The 22,477-nt window shown below is 35.1% G+C and overlaps 12 protein-coding genes across 12 annotated transcripts; 10 read left to right on the forward strand and 2 right to left on the reverse strand.

Annotated features, from left to right (window-relative positions):
• Window positions 1-637: 637 nt before the first annotated feature.
• Window positions 638-2,321, forward strand: WICANDRAFT_68503 (DASH complex subunit ASK1). Its single transcript, XM_019184122.1, has one exon. The coding sequence runs from the start codon at window positions 687-689 to the stop codon at window positions 2,280-2,282; it is 1,596 nt and encodes a 531-aa protein (XP_019039146.1). The 5' UTR covers window positions 638-686; the 3' UTR covers window positions 2,283-2,321.
• Window positions 2,322-2,482: 161 nt separating this feature from the next.
• MDM35 (Mdm35p) lies at window positions 2,483-2,871 on the forward strand (the record flags this gene model as incomplete). The annotated part of the gene is made up of 3 exons (XM_019183386.1): window positions 2,483-2,573; window positions 2,632-2,702; window positions 2,764-2,871. The coding sequence occupies 3 exons, from the start codon at window positions 2,483-2,485 to the stop codon at window positions 2,869-2,871; spliced, it is 270 nt and encodes an 89-aa protein (XP_019039147.1).
• Window positions 2,872-3,720: 849 nt separating this feature from the next.
• Window positions 3,721-5,568, forward strand: STB4 (Stb4p; the record flags this gene model as incomplete). The annotated part of the gene is made up of 1 exon (XM_019180632.1): window positions 3,721-5,568. A coding segment is annotated over one exon (1,848 nt), but the record flags the coding sequence as incomplete, so codon positions are not given.
• Window positions 5,569-9,129: 3,561 nt separating this feature from the next.
• On the forward strand, window positions 9,130-10,521 carry MDM34 (ERMES complex subunit MDM34; the record flags this gene model as incomplete). The annotated part of the gene is made up of 1 exon (XM_019183387.1): window positions 9,130-10,521. The coding sequence occupies one exon, from the start codon at window positions 9,130-9,132 to the stop codon at window positions 10,519-10,521; it is 1,392 nt and encodes a 463-aa protein (XP_019039149.1).
• A 625-nt stretch (window positions 10,522-11,146) lies between these two features.
• On the forward strand, window positions 11,147-12,535 carry WICANDRAFT_78569 (uncharacterized protein; the record flags this gene model as incomplete). Its single annotated transcript, XM_019184749.1, has 1 exon — window positions 11,147-12,535. One exon carries the CDS (start codon window positions 11,147-11,149, stop codon window positions 12,533-12,535), a length of 1,389 nt encoding a protein of 462 aa, XP_019039150.1.
• Window positions 12,536-12,811: 276 nt separating this feature from the next.
• On the forward strand, window positions 12,812-14,230 carry WICANDRAFT_78570 (MFS transporter; the record flags this gene model as incomplete). The annotated part of the gene is made up of 1 exon (XM_019184750.1): window positions 12,812-14,230. One exon carries the CDS (start codon window positions 12,812-12,814, stop codon window positions 14,228-14,230), a length of 1,419 nt encoding a protein of 472 aa, XP_019039151.1.
• Window positions 14,231-15,680: 1,450 nt separating this feature from the next.
• Window positions 15,681-16,837, forward strand: WICANDRAFT_62521 (uncharacterized protein; the record flags this gene model as incomplete). Its single annotated transcript, XM_019183388.1, has 2 exons — window positions 15,681-16,778; window positions 16,829-16,837. 2 exons carry the CDS (start codon window positions 15,681-15,683, stop codon window positions 16,835-16,837), a joined length of 1,107 nt encoding a protein of 368 aa, XP_019039152.1.
• A 34-nt stretch (window positions 16,838-16,871) lies between these two features.
• On the reverse strand, window positions 16,872-17,183 carry BOL2 (Bol2p; the record flags this gene model as incomplete). Its single annotated transcript, XM_019183389.1, has 2 exons — window positions 16,872-17,056; window positions 17,108-17,183. The coding sequence occupies 2 exons, from the start codon at window positions 17,181-17,183 to the stop codon at window positions 16,872-16,874; spliced, it is 261 nt and encodes an 86-aa protein (XP_019039153.1).
• Window positions 17,184-17,963: 780 nt separating this feature from the next.
• NIF3 (uncharacterized protein) lies at window positions 17,964-18,806 on the forward strand (the record flags this gene model as incomplete). The annotated part of the gene is made up of 1 exon (XM_019182713.1): window positions 17,964-18,806. Exon 1 carries the CDS (start codon window positions 17,979-17,981, stop codon window positions 18,804-18,806), a length of 828 nt encoding a protein of 275 aa, XP_019039154.1. The 5' UTR covers window positions 17,964-17,978.
• Window positions 18,807-19,012: 206 nt separating this feature from the next.
• WICANDRAFT_78572 (nucleobase:cation symporter-2 family protein) lies at window positions 19,013-20,722 on the forward strand (the record flags this gene model as incomplete). Its single annotated transcript, XM_019184751.1, has 1 exon — window positions 19,013-20,722. The coding sequence occupies one exon, from the start codon at window positions 19,013-19,015 to the stop codon at window positions 20,720-20,722; it is 1,710 nt and encodes a 569-aa protein (XP_019039155.1).
• A 211-nt stretch (window positions 20,723-20,933) lies between these two features.
• Window positions 20,934-21,692, forward strand: IRC6 (Irc6p; the record flags this gene model as incomplete). The annotated part of the gene is made up of 1 exon (XM_019184752.1): window positions 20,934-21,692. The coding sequence occupies one exon, from the start codon at window positions 20,934-20,936 to the stop codon at window positions 21,690-21,692; it is 759 nt and encodes a 252-aa protein (XP_019039156.1).
• A 3-nt stretch (window positions 21,693-21,695) lies between these two features.
• On the reverse strand, window positions 21,696-22,337 carry KEG1 (Keg1p; the record flags this gene model as incomplete). Its single annotated transcript, XM_019183390.1, has 1 exon — window positions 21,696-22,337. One exon carries the CDS (start codon window positions 22,335-22,337, stop codon window positions 21,696-21,698), a length of 642 nt encoding a protein of 213 aa, XP_019039157.1.
• Between the last annotated feature and the right edge of the window lie 140 nt (window positions 22,338-22,477).

The following is a 22,477-nucleotide window of genomic DNA, read 5'->3' on the forward strand; positions in this document are numbered from 1 at the left end:
AGAGAATGACAAGGCTGAACTATGTTTGTGAAGTGATGAAGGTGAAGATGTAGATTTTTTTGGCTATGTCCTTGACAGTTGGAAAGTACGGGAAACCACTGGTTTTTAATTAACCGTTGACTTCAATACCAGAGATGAGGAAAGTGAAGTTTTCTTTGACTCTTGAGGATTTCCAGAGTTTATATCTTTTGTATCAAGTATGACGTTTTCACAAAACTTTTCAGTTCATGGAACTAATGTACCGAAGTGCAGTTTGATGTTTCGATTGCTTCAAACTAATTTCAGATGGCAGCAATTTAACAAGCGAAATGAGTTCATGGCTCCAGGGCTTTGAGGCGCAGATTGTACTACTTTATGGGCTTATGAACAAAATTTACACTACAAACCGTATGGAAATATGAACATTCACCATTCTAACGAATTCTACACACACCCTTCATCTCTCAAACTTCACCATTACAAGCTCTTCAAAAGCCGTTAAAATATTTTTCAAATTGTGTCTTGTGCCAAAAAAAAAACATTGAAACCCGTATAGGGTAATATCCGAGCCATCAAGTCATGTGACTGGAAGTTTACCCTCGTAATAGCATTTTCCGCGAATTGTTTTTTTGTTTTGATTTTGACGAATTTTTGGTGTATACGCGTCTTCTACAAAACAACTTCAGAAAGAGTGCTAGAAGTCAAGAATGTCGCACAAGTACTCCAACACTGGGAACAGAAGAAAGTCGGTGTTCACTCCCAACATCAACAACACAAATCTCAATGAAGCCTCAGCTCAAACAATAGAATTGGAAAGATTAGAACAAGAGATAACATTAACGTTACAGACAATTGACAAATCATTCGCCAAATCACACAAGATCATAAATGATAGATTGATACCTATAGTGAAGAAATACCATAATAGTTCCAAAAAGATATGGCAAGGTGTGAGCTTTTGGAAGAACTTTCTTGAAACAAGTGCAAATGTCGAGTTAAGAGGTTATGAAGAAGCTGTTCAAAATCAAGATTACACCGAAGATGATCAAATACCCGAATCTCAAGAACAGGGGTCACAAGAAACACAAACTGGTGATACTGTACAGTTGAACGAACATTTGAGTCCAGTTAAAACTGCAGGTGACACAGGTAATGTGATAATGGAGAGCACAAACCATACAATTCAACAAGAGTTTCAAAAAAGATACACTGATCATTTCCACGATGATACAAATCCAAATGACCAAGACACAACATCAGCTGCTTTCAAAAGCTCCACTCCTAATAAGTTGAAAAATAATCCAATAATGCCACAAGTCAGATCTCAGAATAATTTAGGTTTTGATACAACAGATAGTATATTACCACCAATACCCGTCAGTGCCAATTTATCAAACACAAACGGAACAGATGTTAATCAAACTACACCAACCTTACAACGTTCAAACACAGATATTCAACAACCAAGAAACTATATTTTGCATAATAATCTGGATACAAATTACAAATTGGAAGTTTCCCCTAGAAAGAAGCACCCACATCAACCTGCTGTTAATTCAATGACACCCAAGAAACCACCTCAAAAGAAACGTAAATCCATATATGCACAAAAATATGATTCATCACCTTTTGAGATTGAGGCACCAAAATTGCAATCAGATGTTCAATTTAGTCCAGTTAGACCAAATGGACAAACAACACCATTACGCAAACAACAAACACAAGCTTCCCAGCAACAACAGGATGAAAATCAAACCCAAAGATTCCCACACACACCACGATATGGAGCTGGGGGTAATTTGTTGAGAACGCCAGGTCAAGTGTCACGTACAGCTAATCGTTATAGTAACCATGGGTTCCAACAAGATGAAGATCAACAAATTAACCAAACAAACCTTCAGCTGGATGATTCTGAGCAGACACCAAACATTTCACCACCTGTTACATTAAATTTTGCTACTGTTAACAATAATAACAATACCACTACACAAAACTTGAGGAGAACTCCTGCAAGAGAAGCGGCTCAAAACATTGTTAAGGACATTTTAAATAACGTCAGTGGTGTCAATGATTCTGGATTGAGTGGATTTGAGGAGTTCAATGGGAATAAAATACGACAATTTGATGATACAGATAATCAAGACTCTTTATTTAATGAAAAAACAGAGAAACCATTACAGCAGCAGCAGCAACAACCCACAGAGAGTGAAGTGTTGGGAGGTCAAGAGTTTGATGACTTTTTGGATAACAAATATCGCGAAACGAACAAGAACGCAGAAACTGATTGGAGTGATGATGATTAAAAAAATACACACATATTGTCTGTCATTTCTCACGGGTATTGTAGATTTTTTTTCAATTTCGCGAATTAATAAGGCAAAAAAAAAATCTCGAGAAATTGCAATCAATTTGTTTTTCCTTGACACATAAAGATAAATAGAGGACAATCAGTTTGTTTCTATATAATTTTGGAGTCTTGAGTGGATTTGGATATAAATATAACATGGGTAATGCAATGAGTTCAAGTTTCGCCCCAGAATGTACAGCTGCCAAAAAGGAATATGATGATTGTTTCAACAATTGGTATACTGAAAGTGAGTACAACTAACTGAATACCACTGTTGAAGTATTGAACTGACCTGTTTCACAAAGAGTTTTTGAAAGGAAAGAGTCTTTACAATGAATGTGAAGACCTTTGGTATGATTATAAGAATTGCGTTGATGTGAGTTTTCAAAATTATTAAAAAATTCATGTTGAAAATTGATTACTAACTAGCTTTTAAGTTGGCGTTAGCAAAAAAAGGTGTATTACCTATGCTAGAAGAAGCAAGAGAGGAAGCTCCATTTGAGAAAGGTGGTGTTTTACAAGACGTTAAAGATGAGAAAAAGTGAAGAGGAAGTAAGTGTTGTATATAGGGGTGGTTTCCAACAATAGTTGTAAATATTACTTTATGGGGTTTTAGATTTATTTGCATGATTTTATGAAATATCAAGAAAAAGAAGTGTTGTAAGCTAGACTAATCTACACTTGCAGTGTGTTAATTTGGGATTGAATATCGTGCTGGGCATCAGGAGTTCTTCTCAATGAGCATTGAATATTTTAATCAAACACCGAATAGATACGAGCTTACTGACACTGAAAACTATGTTAGGATATTAACCAGCTGTTGTTGGCTTCTTTCACGTCACCAAGAAAGTCTTAAACCATGCTTTCTTGAGCACCCTGATTCCTTTCTTTGAACAGACTTGAGGCAGAATTTTTTTCAATTCCATTGAGAAATCTTTAATCCAAAGCTGGAAAATACAATCTACCTCTCCGTTCATCTCTGCTTACTCCTCTGAGGCTCATTCACCTTCAAACATTAGAAGTACCTCACAAAACTCCATTGGCTTTTAAAATGGTTTCTGCCAAATTTAGCTGTTGATTATGTAAGTTTCGGGTGGTAACCGACACGCCCGGATAGAAACGAAAACAACAACAAACAAAAACAAGCTAAAATTTACAACCAAAGACCAAATAACTCAGTCCGTTGATTGAATAAAAGTCCCAATATGAGCAACGGTAATTACCCAAATCAAGACCAGGGAAGGGGAATTCAATTACCACCTTTTGCTCCTTTGATCATGGACAGAAATTCACTTTATTCGACATCATCGTCACCAATTGAAACTCAACAACAGCATCCACAACCATCTTCTTCATCAGCAAACAAGCACAAGCCAAAAGCTTCAATACACGGTGGCTCTAATACTCGTCTAAGAGTGAAGAAAGCTTGTGATCGTTGTAAGAGACAAAAGACAAAATGTGATGGAGAACAACCATGTCTAACATGTTCAAGACATGGACATAAATGTGAATATACAAGTGTCGTACCGATTACTACAATAGTGGACAAAAATAAGGAAAACAAACACAATTTGAAAGTTCATGGAGGGAATGATGAAGAAGGTTATGTGCAATACTTGGAAAACAGAATACGTGAATTGGAAAGTCAAGTCCAAGATACAAACAACTTAACAAAAGATGAAATATTTGACAAGAACTTCTATACTTTCTCCAGAGATAAGTATCGTGTAATGAGAAGGTATCAAAACATTTTACCCCATGAGCTGGGAAGTGTTGTTTATGAAAGCTTAGATGAGAAAGAACGTAAAGGGTTGATTGTCCCTAGAATTCAGTTTTATGGTTGGAATATGAATGGTGGTCATTATTTGAAACAACGAAAATTGCCGAGTTTTGTGAAGTTGATTGATTTGGTTAATGATTTAGAGCTAGGGAATTGGCTGGTGGATTTCTTTATGGAGAAGATAAATCCACTCTTTGGAATACTACATGAAAGTGTCTTTAGGGATCAATATGAAAACTATTTGAGAAACATGGAGGATGGTGATTCAAACCAATCTACAACTAGACTCTTCACTTCAATCTTATATCTTGTCTTTGCCATTTCGCTAAGATATTCAGAGAATCATCCAGATCTGCCATTAAATATCAAAACCAAAGTTTATCCATCATTAGAAGAGAAATTATTTGATGATGCATATGAGGTAGTTACGAAACTGAGTTTTGAATGGCAATCTTTTGAATTGGTTCAATCATGGATTCTTATTACATTATACTTAAGAACTTGTCATAGACAAATATCTTCATATACTTCATTAGGGATAGCGATAAGGATGTGCAAAGGTATGGGGATGAATTTGAATAGAATACCAGCTGTTTTCCACAAGAAAGTATATGAGCATGTCAAGATTAAACGTATTTTTTGGGTTGCTTATGTCTGGGATAGAATATTTGGGTTCCAAAGTGGTAAACATTATGAGTTACATGATGACATCATAAACATGGAAATACCTTCGTTAGATGATGATACATCTGATGGATGGTTGACGAAGCCTTCATTGGCAATGATCCACTTAGCCAAGATCTGTGGTGATATTCAACAATTGAATCTAAAGGGGAAATTAACAGATGATAAAATTGAGGAAATTGATCAATTTTTGAAAAATTGGAAAAAATGGGTTGATGAATCAATTAGCCCAAAAGAATATGACACCTTATTGATTGATCAAATCTACTTAACTTATCATGATATTATGTTAAATTTACACAATAAAGTGCTGTTCAAATTATTAGATAAAGATATTCAAATTAATAGTACAACACAAATCCAAATTTTGTTATTCCATTCAAATGAGATTTTAGAAGTTTTTGAAAAAATTAAATCGCAACAATGCCTATTGGTTCCTTGGTGGCTGAATTTAGTTTTGTTGTTTAATACCTCATTGATTGACATCATGTTGATTAATTCGGGGCTTTATTTGATTCAATCGTATTCAAATTTATCTAAAACCATAGAAATCTTGAGTTCATTGAAAGATAAAGTTGGGATGGCAAAAGAATGCTTATGGGCCTTGAAAATGTTGAATCACATGGTTATTACAAGATTTCAGAAAAGCATTTCATGTTTACAAGATATTGGTATCGATCATGGATCTGAAAATGTAAACAAGATCAAATTCTTACAATTTGGGAAAGTCAATGATGAGAACAAAGAGAATAGTAAAAAAAGAAAGATCCAAAATGACGCTGTAAGCGGTATCAATAATGATGAGTTCCCGGGTCTTTATGATGACAGTGATAATTCAAGCAATTTCAGCACAGATGATTTGTTGAATAACTTGAAATGGTTTGATCAGTGGGTTAGTGAGTTCAATAATTAGTATAAATGTAAGATTCCGTTTATAAATCAACTATTTGTTTCAAAGACACAAACTGGGTTTCGGAATATTTAAAGGCTGGCCACCATCTATCTACCAAAAGGGATCTTTGAAGAAAAAATCAAGATGCATTCTAAAGACTATTTTGGCAGATCTTCATGGGACTTTATGAAAGATCTGTTTTTACTCAAAAAATGCAGAATAAACAATTTTCTATACAAATTTTGAAACATCAAACATACTTATTAAACACCAAATCAACAAGATAACAACTTCTAGCTTATTAATACATTTACTTTTTGAGCAGCTATTACCAGCTGAGTACATCTGTAGAGCTATTCGATTCTCTAGCATTCGTTTGACCATCCTCGCCATACTCTCTCTCTTTGTGTTACTGAACAAAAATTTCTGGTCTAAGAGCAAAATCCACTTTGAAGTCACCCAGGAAACCAACACATACTTATGCCAGCACCCATTGTGTATGCATTTCGAAAAAAGACACAAAGACAACATTTTGAAAAAAAAACACAAAAATACAAACATACTAAAAGCTTGGGTAACGATTGTGAAGGGATACTCTGGTGACATATGTTACTCGGCTCAGTGATTATGAGCCGGTATTAAATTCTAGATCTCAGCAAGGTTTTTTTTGGTTTAGTTTTGGACTCACTGATGATAAAGTTATACTCAAGTTTCAGATAAGGGGATTGTGCCATCTTTGATAAGTTGTACTGATGCTGATGTGGATTATGAGACTCCTATAACAAAGTTTGTTGTTTTACTCCTCTTCATTCTGCGTTATTCATATAAAACTGAAGTTGAAGTGTGATGGATTTGATGTTTGGTATCTTGAACTTTTGATGGATCTGGAGTTTTTGGAGGTGATGAAGACATTCTTATCATACAGCAGGATTTGAGGCCCCATCAACACGACTTGATTTCATCTTTTCAAGTTGGTCAAATCAAGTATTATGATAGTTGTGTTTGGGATAAGTATATCAAAGACCTTCTGTTTGGATATGTTTCTGCAACATACATTATGGTTTAACTCGATGATGGAAGATTTCATTTTGATTTGAAGAAATGGTATTGATGATAGTTTGTTTGGATAGCACTACCTGGGTTTTCTCAGATCTAACATTCACATTTGATTTCCGTTTGGATCTGACTTTGATTTCTTAGCACTACCCACCATCAAAAGATTATGATGTATCGTTGGATGAAATGTGAAAGTTCAAATGGAGTTTATTTCTATTCTATGGGATGCTGAGATACTACTAACATTTAGGGGGAAGCTTCGATCATTTCAAACTGGCCAAATCGACAGCACACAGCACCATGACAGCACACAAATGATGATATATCATCACAAGATCATTAGGGGGGCAAATTGGATACAGGGTGGGTGCAACCAGATGAAACTGTGTTGTCGAATCTAAAGATTATTGTTTTGACCTGATCGCCCATTACAGATCTTGGAAATTCGCGGAAAATTTGGGACATCCGAACACCACCCTAAAACCTGACCCCCCATTTTTTCTATCCCTAACGATACTTTGGAAGGGGAAGAACCTTTTGGTAAGGCTCCGACCTCTGTACCGTTTGTATTTGGCTAGAAAATCCAAAAAATTCATTTTTAACGCCCCTCTAACGGCCTGCCCGTGGCCGTTTTTTGGAATATGTTGCCCCTACCAGTTTCTTAACTATGGTGAAACCTATTTTGATCTATAACTTTTTAATGAATGGGTTATATGCTTAGCTTTGTATTTGAGAAGATAGAGAAACGTTAAAGGTATATACACATCCAGAAATGGAACCCCGAATCCTTTCGAGGGTGTATATATCTTGTTTTTACTGTTTTTGAAACCCAAAATGTATTAATATTGAATGAAATAGAGAGGTTATTGAGACAGAAAGGTATTGGAAGGATGGAGAAAATTTCAAATACATTTTGGTGATAAGCATGAGGGTATAACATTAATAGTTGTTGAATTATATCCAATACCAATATATCAATGACATTACGATACTTCAAATAATCATCCAATCCACCCAAAAACTATTAGAAAAGTTGTAACCATACAACCAGACTCTAATGTACTTAAAAGTTGATCAATATCGTTTAAACTGATTGAACAGTAACAATTCTCCATAATCAGCTTAATAAAACCATTAAATACTCCAACAACAGGTGATCCTATCATCACCAATATAGCTTGACCATATGCAGTAGCACACTCTCCATCTTTTCCAATTGAAACCAACTCAAAATCTCAAAAACTCAACGTTTTATTCCAATTTTCAATTCTCACCATATTAAGCAGAATTTGGTCACGTGAAAATGTGGCCGTAACACCAAAAATCCACTATACAAATCTCCAAATAAACAACCTTCAATAAAACCACCATAATCAATGATATGTACCCATATTAACGCTGGAAGTATCACAAAATCTTTCTCTGTAAGTTCCTGAAAAGCTTTTGGTTATAGCGAAGAAACTCACTTGTATCTAAAATGACGTTGAAGTGCAATATAGATCTACCGCTCAAAACCATCAGCCTCCAATTCAAAATCTTTTTCCAGCGAGCCCTCTTTGAAGCCAATAAAGAAGAGAGTTTATCTCTAAAAACAGCTTAAGGAATTAATTTATTTCTCCACCAGTGAATTGATGCAGCTTTTGATCTATTTTGTAGAGCATGAAGTTACTGATAATGCATTTGGTTTGGTGTTTAATGTGATCCTGTTTGGCACTGGTAGTGATAAGATTTCCATCTCTGACCTCAACCTGCTTGCTAATGTAATTAAGCAAATTCTAGAGCAAAAAGAATGAATATGAATCTTCATCAGATAATATCGATTGTATGGTGTTTGTTCTTTGACATTTGGTGTTGGATCTCATTCGATTATGGCGCTGGATCTCAGTTGATGACATTACAGCAGCACCAGTCTTAAAGCCTTATTATTCACAGCTTCTTTGAAATTTGTACTATGAAAATGTTTTGTTATCAAGTAGAAAATCTCGAATTTTTATTTACTTTTGAAATAACTGCTTACCTTCCTAATACGGAAGTATGCCGTTTTCAGCTGTTCTGATGATTTTTCTCAGAGTCAAAAAAAAAACAGCACAAAAAAAAGCATCAAAAGACCATTAAAAAACAATCAGACAATAATTTGGCTAGGGAAAACCAGAGGACACAACCAGAACAACGTTGACTGAGCAGCTGCCATCCAGGTAATCCAGAGAAGAACCCAGTTTGCAAAGAACAAACTCCAGTCACAAGGCCATTACCCAGCGCTGAAATCACGTGAACCTTGCTGAAATCGTTCCATAGTATTCCCCCAGGCTCTCCCGTTATCATCCCATAAATATCAACAAGCTCATCGTTACAACAACATCCATTGCTATCTAGGGCCATACTACTATCATAATGTCCTGTAACATAAGCTGGGACTCATTTGAAAAGGGATCTTTTTTATCTTGGTCAAAGGAACTATTATATGATGCTTTAAATTCCGGAAAGCGCCCTCACATTCTTTCATCTGAAATCAAAATTAAAGAGTTGACATTTGGTAAACAATCTCCAAGTTTTGAAGTTCTTGAGGTTGGTGATTTGGCTAATGATAGATTCAGAGGTATATTCAAATTGAAGTATGATGGTGATGCTAATATAACGTTGAATACAAGTATTCAAGCAAATTTGCTAAATATTTATGAGAAAAGCACACAAGAATTTCAAGGTCAATTTGCATTACCAAATTTCAAACTAGCTTCTCAACCGTTTTCATTACCTTTAAATGTTAATTTGTCTAATATCAAATTAAGTGGTATCATTGTTGTTGTGTTTTCAAAATCTAAAGGGTTAACATTAGTTTTCAAAAATGATCCACTAGAAAATATTAAAGTTAGTTCAACTTTTGATACTGTTCCTGTCATAGAGAAATTTTTACAAAAACAAATTGAAAACCAAATTAGAGATTTATTTAGGGATATCTTACCAAGTGTTCTTCACAAAGTTTCTCAAAAATGGACTACAAATAACATAATAAGCCAATTGCATTCAAAGATAAATGAGCAGAATAATGAAGGCTTATTAAACAAAGAAAGGGTTTCAATATTTGAAGTAAATCCATCGGAACCAGAATTATCACCTGCAAATATGTTGAAGTTATCCACTTTAACTACATCAAGACAATCATTTAGATTATCAATACCTCCATTGCATGATGTTATTGAACGTCCAAGTCTGTACAAATTTGAATTGAAATCATCATTAGGTAAAAATTTGGAACTTGGAACTAAAAAAATACCAATTGAGATTTTCTCAAAGAATCATGATGATTTCCAAATTAAAAATACATTGAATACAATTTCTAGAATCCAATCCAAATATTATTCGAATGAGAAAAATAACCATAAATTGAAAAGAAGAAGTATCAAGATGAATTCAAAGAAGACTAAGAACCCAACTCCTCCAAGATCAGTCTCCATGAATACTGAAGCTACGTTAGTCAATGATGATCAAGAAGATGAAATACAGTTGAAGGAACAACCAATAATAATTGATTCCAAAAAGAATTATGATATCAAGAACAATTACCATTTGGATTCTGCACCTCTATTGACTCCATCTCCAATCAATTTAACAAATCCATTGTTGAATAGACCTCCGTTGACTCCAATCCATACTCATCACCATTCCTCTGCTGATATTTTCCATTATCGTTCACATTCTCCAAGAAAATCACAATCTTATTTATTAAACGTTGGTATTGGAATCAATAATTATGGATTTTTGGAAGCCCCTCCTCCATATCATTAAAACCAAGGGAAATTGTTTTATGTTTATTTACTATGTTTGATGAAATTATGAATCTATGGCTGTTTTTTTATGCTTTTTGTCTTTGCTTTATTTGTTCGTATGTGTGTTTTTGAAGGTTATTTTTAGGATTGTTTGATACACTTTCGTTTATGTCCTAGGTTATATTTATTCTTTGCCTGTATCCCATTATATATAACAAATGTTATCATGTAAATAGATGGGTTTTATATTCTTTTCAATTGATAAAGCGTTGTAGTTTCTGCCATTCTATACTGGCTGATTATATAATTTTGTATTATAAGATGACTAATTTTTAATACTAGATCTAAACAGTATGGGGTAAAGAGGTAATAGCCAGGCAGAGTTTGGAAATCGGTACAACTTTGTTCCTGTTACAATCATAGAAAAGCATTATATATTCAATACTGATCAGTATCTCCACCCAAAGATCACTTTATACCACATTAGTCATCGTCCTGAACAACATTGTACCCTGGCTCTTACATAAGACGCTCCAATTCTCGGACGTTTTCTCTGCACTTTTAATTGATGGTGAAAATTTGACACAACATCACTAAACCCTTCTTCCACCACACACTTTGAGTCGTATTATCATAGAAACACAATGTCCAGTAAAGATAATCAGGATGTGGAGCTCACAGACTTTCTTCTGGGTGATGACTCTGTTTCTCAATCCCTTCAATCAGAGAAAGAATCTAACGTTAAAAAGACAATAACTTTCAAAGATCAACCATTGTTCATCAATTCAAAAGATTGGAGAGATTCATTCATGCTAAAGGCACAAATCCTAACATGCTTCTTCTGTATGATCACCGTTGGATTGAATGATCAAACAGTTGGAAGTTTGATTCCTACATTGACCAAGCAATATAGCGTTAATCAAACTTCGATATCAACTGTCTTTGCATTACAATTCTTGGGATATGCAACAAGTGCTCTCAGTAATGAAATCCTTCACTCAAATCTTGGTCGTTGTGGTGTGATGACTTTGGCCAATTGCTTTCTATTGATAACTTATGTCGTGAATGCTTTCAAACCACCAATATTCATATTCATTGCTGTGTATTATTTCACAGGGTTAGGTGTTGGGTTGTTGGATAGTTGTATGAATGTCTGGTTAAGCTCTTTGGTGGATCATAATGAACTAATGGGATTATTACATGGGTTTTATGGTATAGGAAGTGTGATCTCGCCTCCTTTGATTAGTCACATCTTGAAATGGTTTAATGATGATTTTAAGATCTTTTACATCTTTTTAGCTATATTGGCTATAACTGGTGGACTATTGAGCCAATTTTTTTTCAAAAGTGAAAGCAAGTTGAAATATGAATATGAAAGAGCTTGTGCTCATGATGATGAAGAAGGTGGACAGGAGGTGACTTTAAAAACTGTGTTGCGCAATAGAACAGTCATGTCGTTTTCCGCTTATCTTTTCCTTTATATTGGAGCTGAAGTTTCAATAGGGTCTTGGTTATTAAGTTACTTGATGAAAGTTAAAGGCCTTGATCAAATCAGTGCAAGTTATATTGTTTCATGGTTTTGGATTGGGTTGACAGTGGGTCGTATCCTGTTGGGATTTGTCACAAAGTTTTTCAAAAATGAATATAGAGCAAACTTGACATATTCTGCTTTATCATTGTTTGTCTATCTGATTTATACTGTCTTTACACTATCAACTACAAATAAGACTGCTCATTTCAAATTATTGACAAATTTGATTATGTTCATTGATGGAATTTTTATTGGTCCATTATTTCCAACATCCAGTGTCACATTGATGAAAATCCTACCTCCAAATCTACATGTTAGTGCAGTGGGTATCATGAGTAGTCTTGGAGGTTCAGGTGCTGCTATCCTACCATTTTTAGTTGGCTCCATCACACATGTCACCAAATTGGATTACTTGCCTCTATTCATCACAGCAATGTTGACGGGATATGTGGTCATTTGGGTGCTAATGCCTAAGCTTTGCAAAGTAGACTATAGCTTTTAATCAATTTGCTATATAGATTTTTCCTTAATACAATTATTTATTCAGTGGCCGTTAAAACCCGTTCATATCTTATCTCTATATTCGCGAAAACCCTTTCCCCATAGATAAAACCCAGTAGAATCTTTGATCCAACCATATCATGAAATTTGGTCTCCCAATTTGATGAAGAAATACTGTCAGCTTGCTCCTTGAATATTACACTTACCACAATCACTTTAACTGTCAGTTACTTCCAAAGGTGCTGAAGACCAGGGATAATTTCATTTCCCCCAAAAAATGGCCTCCATCAAGAAGAACGCCAAAGTTGTTTACCCAGGACTAGAAGCAAGCTCATTGATCACTGAACGTACACTTAGTTATGGATCAATCGATGAGCTGAGTCCACTGGAGCTAGAACGGTTATTAGCAACCACACAAGAAATCACTTACAAATCTCAAACGATTCATATCCATTCCAAAAATTGGCGGCACTCAACTTATCTGAAATGTCAAGTTTTAGCATGTTTCCTCAATATGTTTTTAATGGGGATGGATGGTCAAACTATAGGTTCTTTGATCCCTACACTCTCTGAATATTATCAACAACATGATTTTAATATCTCATTTGTGTTCATATTACAATTTTTGGGGTATACTTCAAGTGCGTTATTCATGGATAAGATTCATAGAAGGATAGGAAGACGCGGTGTGCTAAGTTTGGGAAGTTTTTTAGTCTGTCTTACGTCTGGCATCAATGCTACTAAACCTCCGTTTATAGTGTTCGTTGGGGCTTATCTGTGCTCAGGAGTGGGTGGTGGGTTGATGGATGGGTGTATGAATGTTTTCATTAGCTCTTTAGTGGACCACAATGAATTGATGGGTATTTTACATGGTTCTTTTGGGATAGGTGGTATTGTGGTTCCTATAATGATCAGTTACTTACTCAAATGGTTTGATGGAGACTTTAAGGTCCATTATTTGACCATGTGTGGGTTGAATTTGTTCTCTTGTGTATTTTCATTGATGTCTTTCAAAAATGAAACTAGTGTCAAGTATGAATATGAAGTCAGTTTAGAAGCCAATGATGAGTGTCATGAAGAAACAAGCTTGAGTGTGATTTTGAAGAATAAAACAGTTTTGATCTTTTCATTGTTTCTGTTTTTATATACTGGATCAGAGACTTCAATTTCTTCATGGTTGGTTAGTTATTTGATCAAGGTTAAGCATTTAAATCAACTTAGCTCAAGCTATGCAATCTCTTGGTTCTGGATAGGTATCACTGTTGGTAGAGTAACATTGGGATTCATGACATCAAGGCTTTTTCTGAATGAATATAGAGCCAATGTTTTCTATACAGCGATGGCATTGATGGTTTATTCAAGTTATACCACATTCACTTTGATGATAACAAGTTATCAAATTTCAGCGTTTAGTGAGTTAACAGATACCTTGATGTTTGTTGAAGGATTATTCATGGGTCCTCTTTTCCCAACTTCAACAGTTGCATTGATGAAACTATTACCTGTTAATCTTAGAGTTGGTTCAATGGGTGTCGTTGCCACGCTGAGCGGTTCAGGATCTGCTCTTTTCCCTTTTTTCATAGGAACAATCACCCATTTGACAAAGTTGGATTATTTGCCTATTTATATTTGCTTCTTGACTGCAGGTTATTTGGTTATTTGGTTATCAATCCCAAAATCATGTTCGTTTAGCTAGATTTAATTATATTTACTGTCAGATTAGAGCTATTTTGACTTGAGTGGTATAAAGGCTCATATAATTATTACAATATTTAGATATTTTAAAGTATTTAATGGTGTTTTCATGATATTTGGCTACAGAAGCAAGTGATTGTAGCATGATAGATTGTTATACATGACGTCGGACAGTCTACAATGATTGATAAAGCAACATCTACATGAATAGTTAGTGGTCAAAAAATATATTTATTGTATTTCAACTGCTGGTTATGAAAGTTTATTGTTTCAAAACTTTACAATTAAACCAGGTTCAATCACACTTTGTCAGTTAACAAATAAAAGTCACAATAATGGCGACAAGAGCTAATAACTTTACGACTAATAACATCAGTTCCTCGGAAATCTAATGGTGTAAACCGCATAATCATTCTCAAGACTTCAATATATCGCAAATTTTTTGAACTAAACAGAAAGCTGATCAGTACAAAACTTAGCAGCCCACCAATAGTGAACGCAGCAGATGGTTCATACATATATTTGCAACTCACCAAGGTGGAAACAAACTTAGAAGACGCTTTTTGGAAAGCGTCGATTAAAAATAAATGGATTGAAAACGGCTCAGTAATATAAGACGTGGGTATCTCGATATTGGACGAGTGGTCTGTAGACGCGTAGGCACAGCCACGAATTCACATCGATCTGTAAACAAAAGGAAACCCAATCAGAGATATTGCTATCGATCGATGAATAATATTCAGAACTTAGGAGTTACAGGGTACATTTATGTTAAAAAAAATTAATACTCTTCGAATCATCACCAGTATTTGATAAGCAAGATGACATAATACTCTTCCACTCAACATGGAAATACATTACAGCATTATTTCAAGAAGATGGAGAAAATTATGTGGTCGAAGTATTGGCAATTGTCATTTCATGGTCATTATTAACGTTGGAACGGCAAATACATTAGTGTCATTGACAGCTAATTAACCAGTATTCGTTTGAGTATGGTGATAATAATTACACAACCTGATTGATTAAAGCTCACAATGAATTACAATCCTATAAATTGATGTTCCATACTCATTAGATCATGCTCTCTAATAACCCTTCAATAACTTGGCTGCTTATATACATGGCTTTCTCATGGTGCACACAAGCAAATCATCATTAATACCCTCAACAACTATAACAGGTGTTTTACTATGGGCCCATGGGATTAATTGACCATTTATAAACACAATCAGATCAGTCCCTTGATTCAAGATGATTACTCCATATAAAGTAACATCTCAATCAGCATGAACTCAAAACCCAACAACACGCCTGAACTATCACCGCTCCATCCCACTCCAGAAGGTTCAACCCATGAAGAAAACGAAACACCACCCATAGTCTTAATCATCAAAGACTGGAGAGAATCCACATTCTTGAAACTCCAAATCATAACATGTTTCCTGATAATGTTCTTTATCGGTATGACTTCACAAACCATAGGTTCCCTGATCCCATTAATCACTCTATATTACAAGATATCCGCATCCACAATCTCTTTAATATTCATATCACAACTATGTGGTAGCTTGATCAGTGCATTGGTCATTGAACTGGTGCATAAAGTGGTTGGAAGACTTGGAGTTTTAATCTTGGGGAATTTGTGTATCATAATGATGAGCTTGATTAATGTTTTCAAGCCTCCAATATGGTTATTTGTGATGAGCTATGGCGTTGCAGGGTTGGGGATGGGGCTTTTGGGTGGCTGTATGAATGTCTTTATTAGTTCTTTGAAAAGTCATAATGAATTGATGGGTATCCTACATGGGTGTTTTGGTATTGGTGGGATTGTGTTGCCTGTGATTATTAATAAGGTTCTTGAATGGAGTTTTAATGATTTTGGTATACATTATTTGATTATGAGTTGGGTTGGGTTGTTGGTTTGCTGTTGTGTCTTGGGAAGCTTTTGGAAAGAGGATGGATTGAAGTATGAATATGAGATATCTGTGCTTAGGGATCATGAAGCATTTCAAGATAACAGTTTGAAGAACATTTTGGAAAATAAGGTTGTTTGTTGGTTTGCATTGTACTTGTTTTTTTGTACAGGATCTGAATCATCAGTTGGATCTTGGTTAGTGAATTATTTGGATAATGCAAAGCAATTTGAGCAATCTAGTGCAAATTTCATCATGACATTTTTTTGGATTGGTATAACTATGGGAAGGATAATTTTAGGATTCATAACTTCAAATTTGTTCCAAAATGAATACAGGGCAAATTTGGTTTACACCACCATGTCATTATTGATTATTTTGATCTTTACTACAATCAATTTAATTACAACAATGAATCAAACATTAACAATGTTAATGATATTTATTGAAGGGTTATTCATTGGACCTTTATTCCCAACAATGAGTGTTACCTTGATGAAATTATTACCAATTGAAAACCAAGTAAACGCAATGGGAGTTGTAAGTAGCCTTGGTGGGACTGGGTTCACAATTGGACCTTTTTTAATTGGGATGATGGTTCAATTAACTGGATTGGAACTATTTCCTATTCATGTTAGTACTCTATTATTGGGGAGCTTTATAGCTTGGTTAATCATTCCAAGGATTTGTGATTTGAAGTTTTAACATACTTTTTTTTTACCTTATTCATATGTTGTAGTTTGATCTTTGAACTTCAAATTCTTCTGGTGTAAAGTTTTTCTGTGTGAATGCATGAATTGCTGCAATTTCTTCTTTGAGTTTTGTGTTGACTAACCTGCTTCTCATCAATTTATTTTTACCTTGGAATTCAGTGGATACTATTATAACAGCAAAAGCTTGACCACAACCACCTTTACAAAGAGTTAGTCAGCCATAATTCATCAACTTGAATGGTCACTTACCAGACATGTCTTCAACAAAGACTTCTGTAGGATTGAGTCTTTCAAATATAGTTTGTTTCAATAAGTCAGCATTCATTATGATTCACAACGGTTAACCTGTTTAAACTGATGTTGGCTGTCTGTAGTTTATAGTCAACTTCAACATGATCTTTTCGATAAAAGAAACCAATTAAAAAAAAGTTAAAATTCGCGAAAGAAAATTGTGTCCCCTTTTACAATTCACTTGAAGTTGGAGGTGGTGCAGTTGACATGGCAGGTGATGTTGCAACTTCTTTTCTTTTGAGTAAATGGCTGCCAGACTTCTAGAAGGTTTCAACTTTCAAGGGTGCGTTTCTGATAAGGCATTGAATGCTGATTTGATCAAGATCATGTAGCTTAAATAATAATTCAATTAGTTATTAGTCACTCGACAAAGCATATTGTAGGTTGTGGAGAGATTAAGGGTACAATTATTAATATTAGGTACACCTGCTGATAAGCTCATGGCTGTTTTCGAATTAAAGCAGCCTGCTAGATTAGCTCGCCTAGACTAATGATCATCGATTCTCTTCTATCGGTTAATTAATTTGATCTGTAATTTATTATTCTTTTTGCCCATTGATAAGGCGAATCGGGGGCATAATTCTCCAAGAAAAAGAATGGCATTAAGCAGCCATTCCACAATCAGGTCGTCTAAGACATATCGCCCAAGCTATTGTATTCTCTGCACATTTAAACCCTCTACTTTCTTTTATCTCTACAGCCTATCTCTCTGGCTTGATCACGGACAAGTCCACGAAAAAGTGAAAATTTTTTATGAAATTGGTGTCAAAACGTCAAACTCCGTGCAACAAACTACAACAATAAAGCCAACGTATCGATAAACAATACAATGTCGTTGAAAAGAGCAGTCAATGCCATCCAGAAACTGTATCCATTGAGATACGCCGATTCTACCTGGGATAACACTGGGTTATTAGTGGATTCATCAAGCAGCACCATAGCAACTTCATCATCAAACACTTCAATCTTGTTAACAATTGATTTAACCAAGGCAGTTGTCGAGGAGGCAATTAATCAAAAAGTGCAATTAATCATAGCATACCATCCATTCATCTTCCGTGGTATCAAGAAGATTGAACCTTTTGCTAATCCTCAACATGATTCTTTGATTAAATTGATCTCGAATGGGATCAGTGTCTACAGTCCCCATACTGCAATCGATGCAGCTAGAGGAGGTGTCAATGATTGGTTGATCGAAGGTGTCACTTCTATTGACAACGTTGAGTCAAAAGAAATCATTGAGCCTAATTCTGAAGACCCGCAAAACGTTGGAATGGGTAGATACATCACTTTATCCAACCCTATTGAATTGAAAGATATTGTTGCAAGTGTTAAGCATCATTTGGGATTACAACATTTACAATTGGCAACTAATGACATTAACGCACCAATAAAGACAGTGGCCATCTGTGCTGGTTCTGGAGGAGGTGTCTTTAACCAACTGAAAGGTAAACCAGTTGATTTGTACTTGACTGGAGAGCTAAGTCACCATGAAGTTCTATCGCTTAAGGAGTCAGGCTCCAGTGTCATTGCAGCCCATCACTCCAACACAGAACGAGGCTACTTGAAAATAGTCCAACAACAACTGCAAAAAGAACTCGCTGACACAAAAATCATCGTCTCTACAAAAGACTCTGATCCATACAAAACAGTATAAAAAAACTATCCATTTTAATTTCTCTATGAATTTTTCACTTGTAGGAAATGGCCGAAGCCATTCGCGATAAGCTCTGATAAGAAATTTGATTTGATCGATGCCTTGACCAGTATAAAAGACAGAGAAATTCACTTCGAAGAGCTTCACAGGGATCTTCTACCATCATCATCTAGTTTGATTGTTGTTCATTGTCTAGCTCAACCACAATGAGTGCCATCAAATCCTCTGTCAACAGAATAATCAAAAAAGTCACAACTAAACATGGATTGCTAGGTGATTATGACTACAAATATCTATTCACTCCAAAGATCCCATTTGTTAAGAAACAATCACAAATCCAACCCTTTTTTGGTTTGAATTCTGATATGCCTTTATTATTAGGGTTCTTATTAGGTTTACAACACTCTTTATCAATGCTTGCCGGTGTGGTTGCACCTCCTCTAATCATTGCTTCCTCTGCCCATTTATCAGGTGAAGCTTCTCAATACCTTGTTTCAGTTTCATTGATTGTTTCAGGTATTTTATCATTGATCCAGATCACAAGATTCCATATCTACAAGACTAAATATTATATCGGTACCGGGCTAGTTTCAGTCGTGGGTACTTCATTCGCTACAATCACTATTGTGCAAAAGGCCATTCCAATGATGTATGCAAATGGTGAATGTCCAGTTGATGCAGATGGGAACTTCTTACCATGTCCAGATGGATATGGTGCAATCTTGGGTACTGGTTGTGTGTGTGCCCTTTTGGAAATCTTCTTATCTTTTATGCCTCCAAAAATCTTGCAAAAATTGTTCCCACCAATGGTTACAGGTCCTGTTGTCTTGTTGATTGGTGTTCATTTGATCTCTTCAGGGTTTTCTGATTGGTTGGGTGGTTCTGGTTGTAGTTCTGGTAAGACTATGTGTCCTTCAAACACTGCACCACATCCATTACCTTGGGGGTCTGCACAATTTATTGGGTTAGGGTTCTTGGTTTTCGTTGTTATTATAATTTGTGAAAAATGGGGGGCTCCAATCATGAAATCTTGTGCAGTTATTGTTGGGTTATTAGTTGGTTGTATTGTTGCTGCTGCTTGTAATTATTTTGATCGTTCAGGTATTGATCAATCACCAGCTGTGACATTTATCTGGGTTCACACTTTTAAATTATCTGTTTATGGTCCCGCAGTGTTGCCAATGCTTGCCACTTATATCGTCTTGATGATGGAAGCTATTGGTGATATCACTGCAACTTGTGATGTTTCAAGATTAGAAGTTGAAGGTGAAGTTTATGATTCAAGAATCCAAGGTGGTATTTTAGCTGATGGGTTTAATGGATTATTATCATGTCTTTGTACAATGACCCCAATGTCTACTTTTGCTCAAAATAATGGTGTCATTTCAATTACTAAATGTGCTAATAGAATGGCTGGTTATTGGTGTTGTTTCTTTTTAATCGTTATGGGTATCTTTGCTAAATTTGCTGCTGCTTTAGTAAGTATTCCAAAAGCTGTCTTGGGTGGCATGACTACTTTCTTATTCACTTCAGTGGCAGTTTCTGGTCTAAGTATCATCTCAACAGTCCCATTCACAAGAAGAAATAGATTTATCTTGACAGCTTCATTAGTTTTAGGATTAGGTAGTACAATGGTTGATGGTTGGTTTGATAAAGTTTTCACTTATGATGGTGATAATAGATCATTAAAAGGGTTCTTCAATGCCATTGTGTTGGTCTTGGAAACAGGTTTTGCCGTCACTGGGTTTGTTGGTGTTTTCCTAAACTTGTTTATTGGTGAAGAAGAAGAAGAAGACACTGCACCAATGTATTTGGAAGGTGATGAAGTTCATGAATTGGATAATCAAAGTGCTGAATTGGAAGGTTCAAGTGCCTCCATGAGTAAAGAACAAGTTATGAACCAAACCAAGTCATGATTTAAGTCCTTTTTCAATTGTTTTTTTGCATTTTTTACAACTCTTATTATATATTCAACTTAGAAACTAGAAATCAGTATACATTCGTTAATTAGAAGTTTTCATCACATGAAATGATTTGTAAAACCAATTCGCGAAACAGTTTTAATTAAAAAAACAGAGCTGGAATCAAACTTCACCATTGAATCAACGGAATAATCAATTCATCGAGATGAAGGATCGTTTATTAATAGTAGGGCCACCAAAATCTGGTAAATTTACACTAGTGAAATCAGTATTCGGCTCATTACCGCAAAATATACCCAAAGATGTACCACATCAGGGAATAATCCATAGAATAGAACTATCAACAAAATATTTCAAAACGGCATTAGATCTATGGATTGATGAGACTAATGATCTTGCAGAATGGTGTAAGGAGTTTGGAAGCTTGGAGGCAAAAGAGGCGAGAGAAGTCATCAATGGGATCATATTCACTTTTAAATTTGATGATGGTGTGCGGAAAATTGAAGAGATGGTTGAACATATGACTGGATTGATTGAGAAGTTCCAAGAGGATGGTGGAGATTATCAATGGGATGGGTTTGTTATAGGGGCTGGGTTTGGTGAACATGTTGATGACGATTTGAAATTGCAGATTGAGGATTTGTTTATAATGAATGGGATTGAATTGGTTTGGTTTGAAGAAGTTGGAAAGAATGAATTTGGTGAAGTTTTAGGGAAAGATAGAATACGACAAGTTGTTGAGTGTCATGACTGGGAAATTTCAGATTTCAAAGATGATCCTGTTTTAGCTACAGAGGAGATTGATGAAAAAGCAGAGATGGTTGGTTTATTGAATGGAAATGATATTGATCTAGATCAGATACTAACTAAATTGAATATTGCCAAGGATGAGATATCTAAACTGGCAAATGATGATGATAAACATAAATATGCAAAAGATGTGATTGATAGTTTAGGAATATAAGAATTAATCTTCTTTACCTGTTTCAATTTTGAAAATTTTGAAAATTAATCTCTTGTAAAGATAAAATTTAGTTGGAATGTAACCTAATAAAACAACTTGTGTGAATAATTTCAAATTCTTATCATCTTCACTGAAATATTTCAAACTTAGGAAAATTGTAATAAATTCCACACTACTAGCAATTGGGAATATAATCAATTGTAAATTTTCAAACAATGATCTCAATTTTTTTGGCACTCTTCCAATGTTTTTCAATTTCCAAAACCAATAAATATAACCAATGAATCCATAAACACCCCAGCAGAAAATCAATAAAGAATAACAACTATGGTTCAATATCTTTTCATCTCTATTCAAGATGCCCCAAACTATAAATAGCTTTATCCAATTTTGCAATATGATCAAAGGTAATTGAATAGGCAAAAGCTTGAACAAACTTAGCACCACCTCACCAACACAAATCCCAGTCATGACTTTATTGAAGAAATCACCAATCCCACCAGCTAAAAACTTTCTACCAACCAAGGGTAATAATATGAATAATCTTGCTAATATAGCCCCATACATAAACATCGCAACGATGTTGTATGATTTCAACGCCTTGTACAACGCTGGCGATTCTCTTAAGTTGACTCTTTGAGGCATGATTGATCTTAATCCCTTCTATTTCATGAATCCTTTTCCAGAGTCTTTTGGCTAGAAAAGTGTGAAATAAATTTTTGTTGACGTTTTTTTTACGTGTCAAATAAATTCGCGACCTGCACGAGAAAAAACCTTCGAAAATT

The sequence above is a fragment of the Wickerhamomyces anomalus genome, assembly GCF_001661255.1.
Source record: "Wickerhamomyces anomalus NRRL Y-366-8 unplaced genomic scaffold WICANscaffold_3, whole genome shotgun sequence".
In the NCBI taxonomy this organism is placed as follows: domain Eukaryota; kingdom Fungi; phylum Ascomycota; class Saccharomycetes; order Phaffomycetales; family Wickerhamomycetaceae; genus Hansenula; species Hansenula anomala.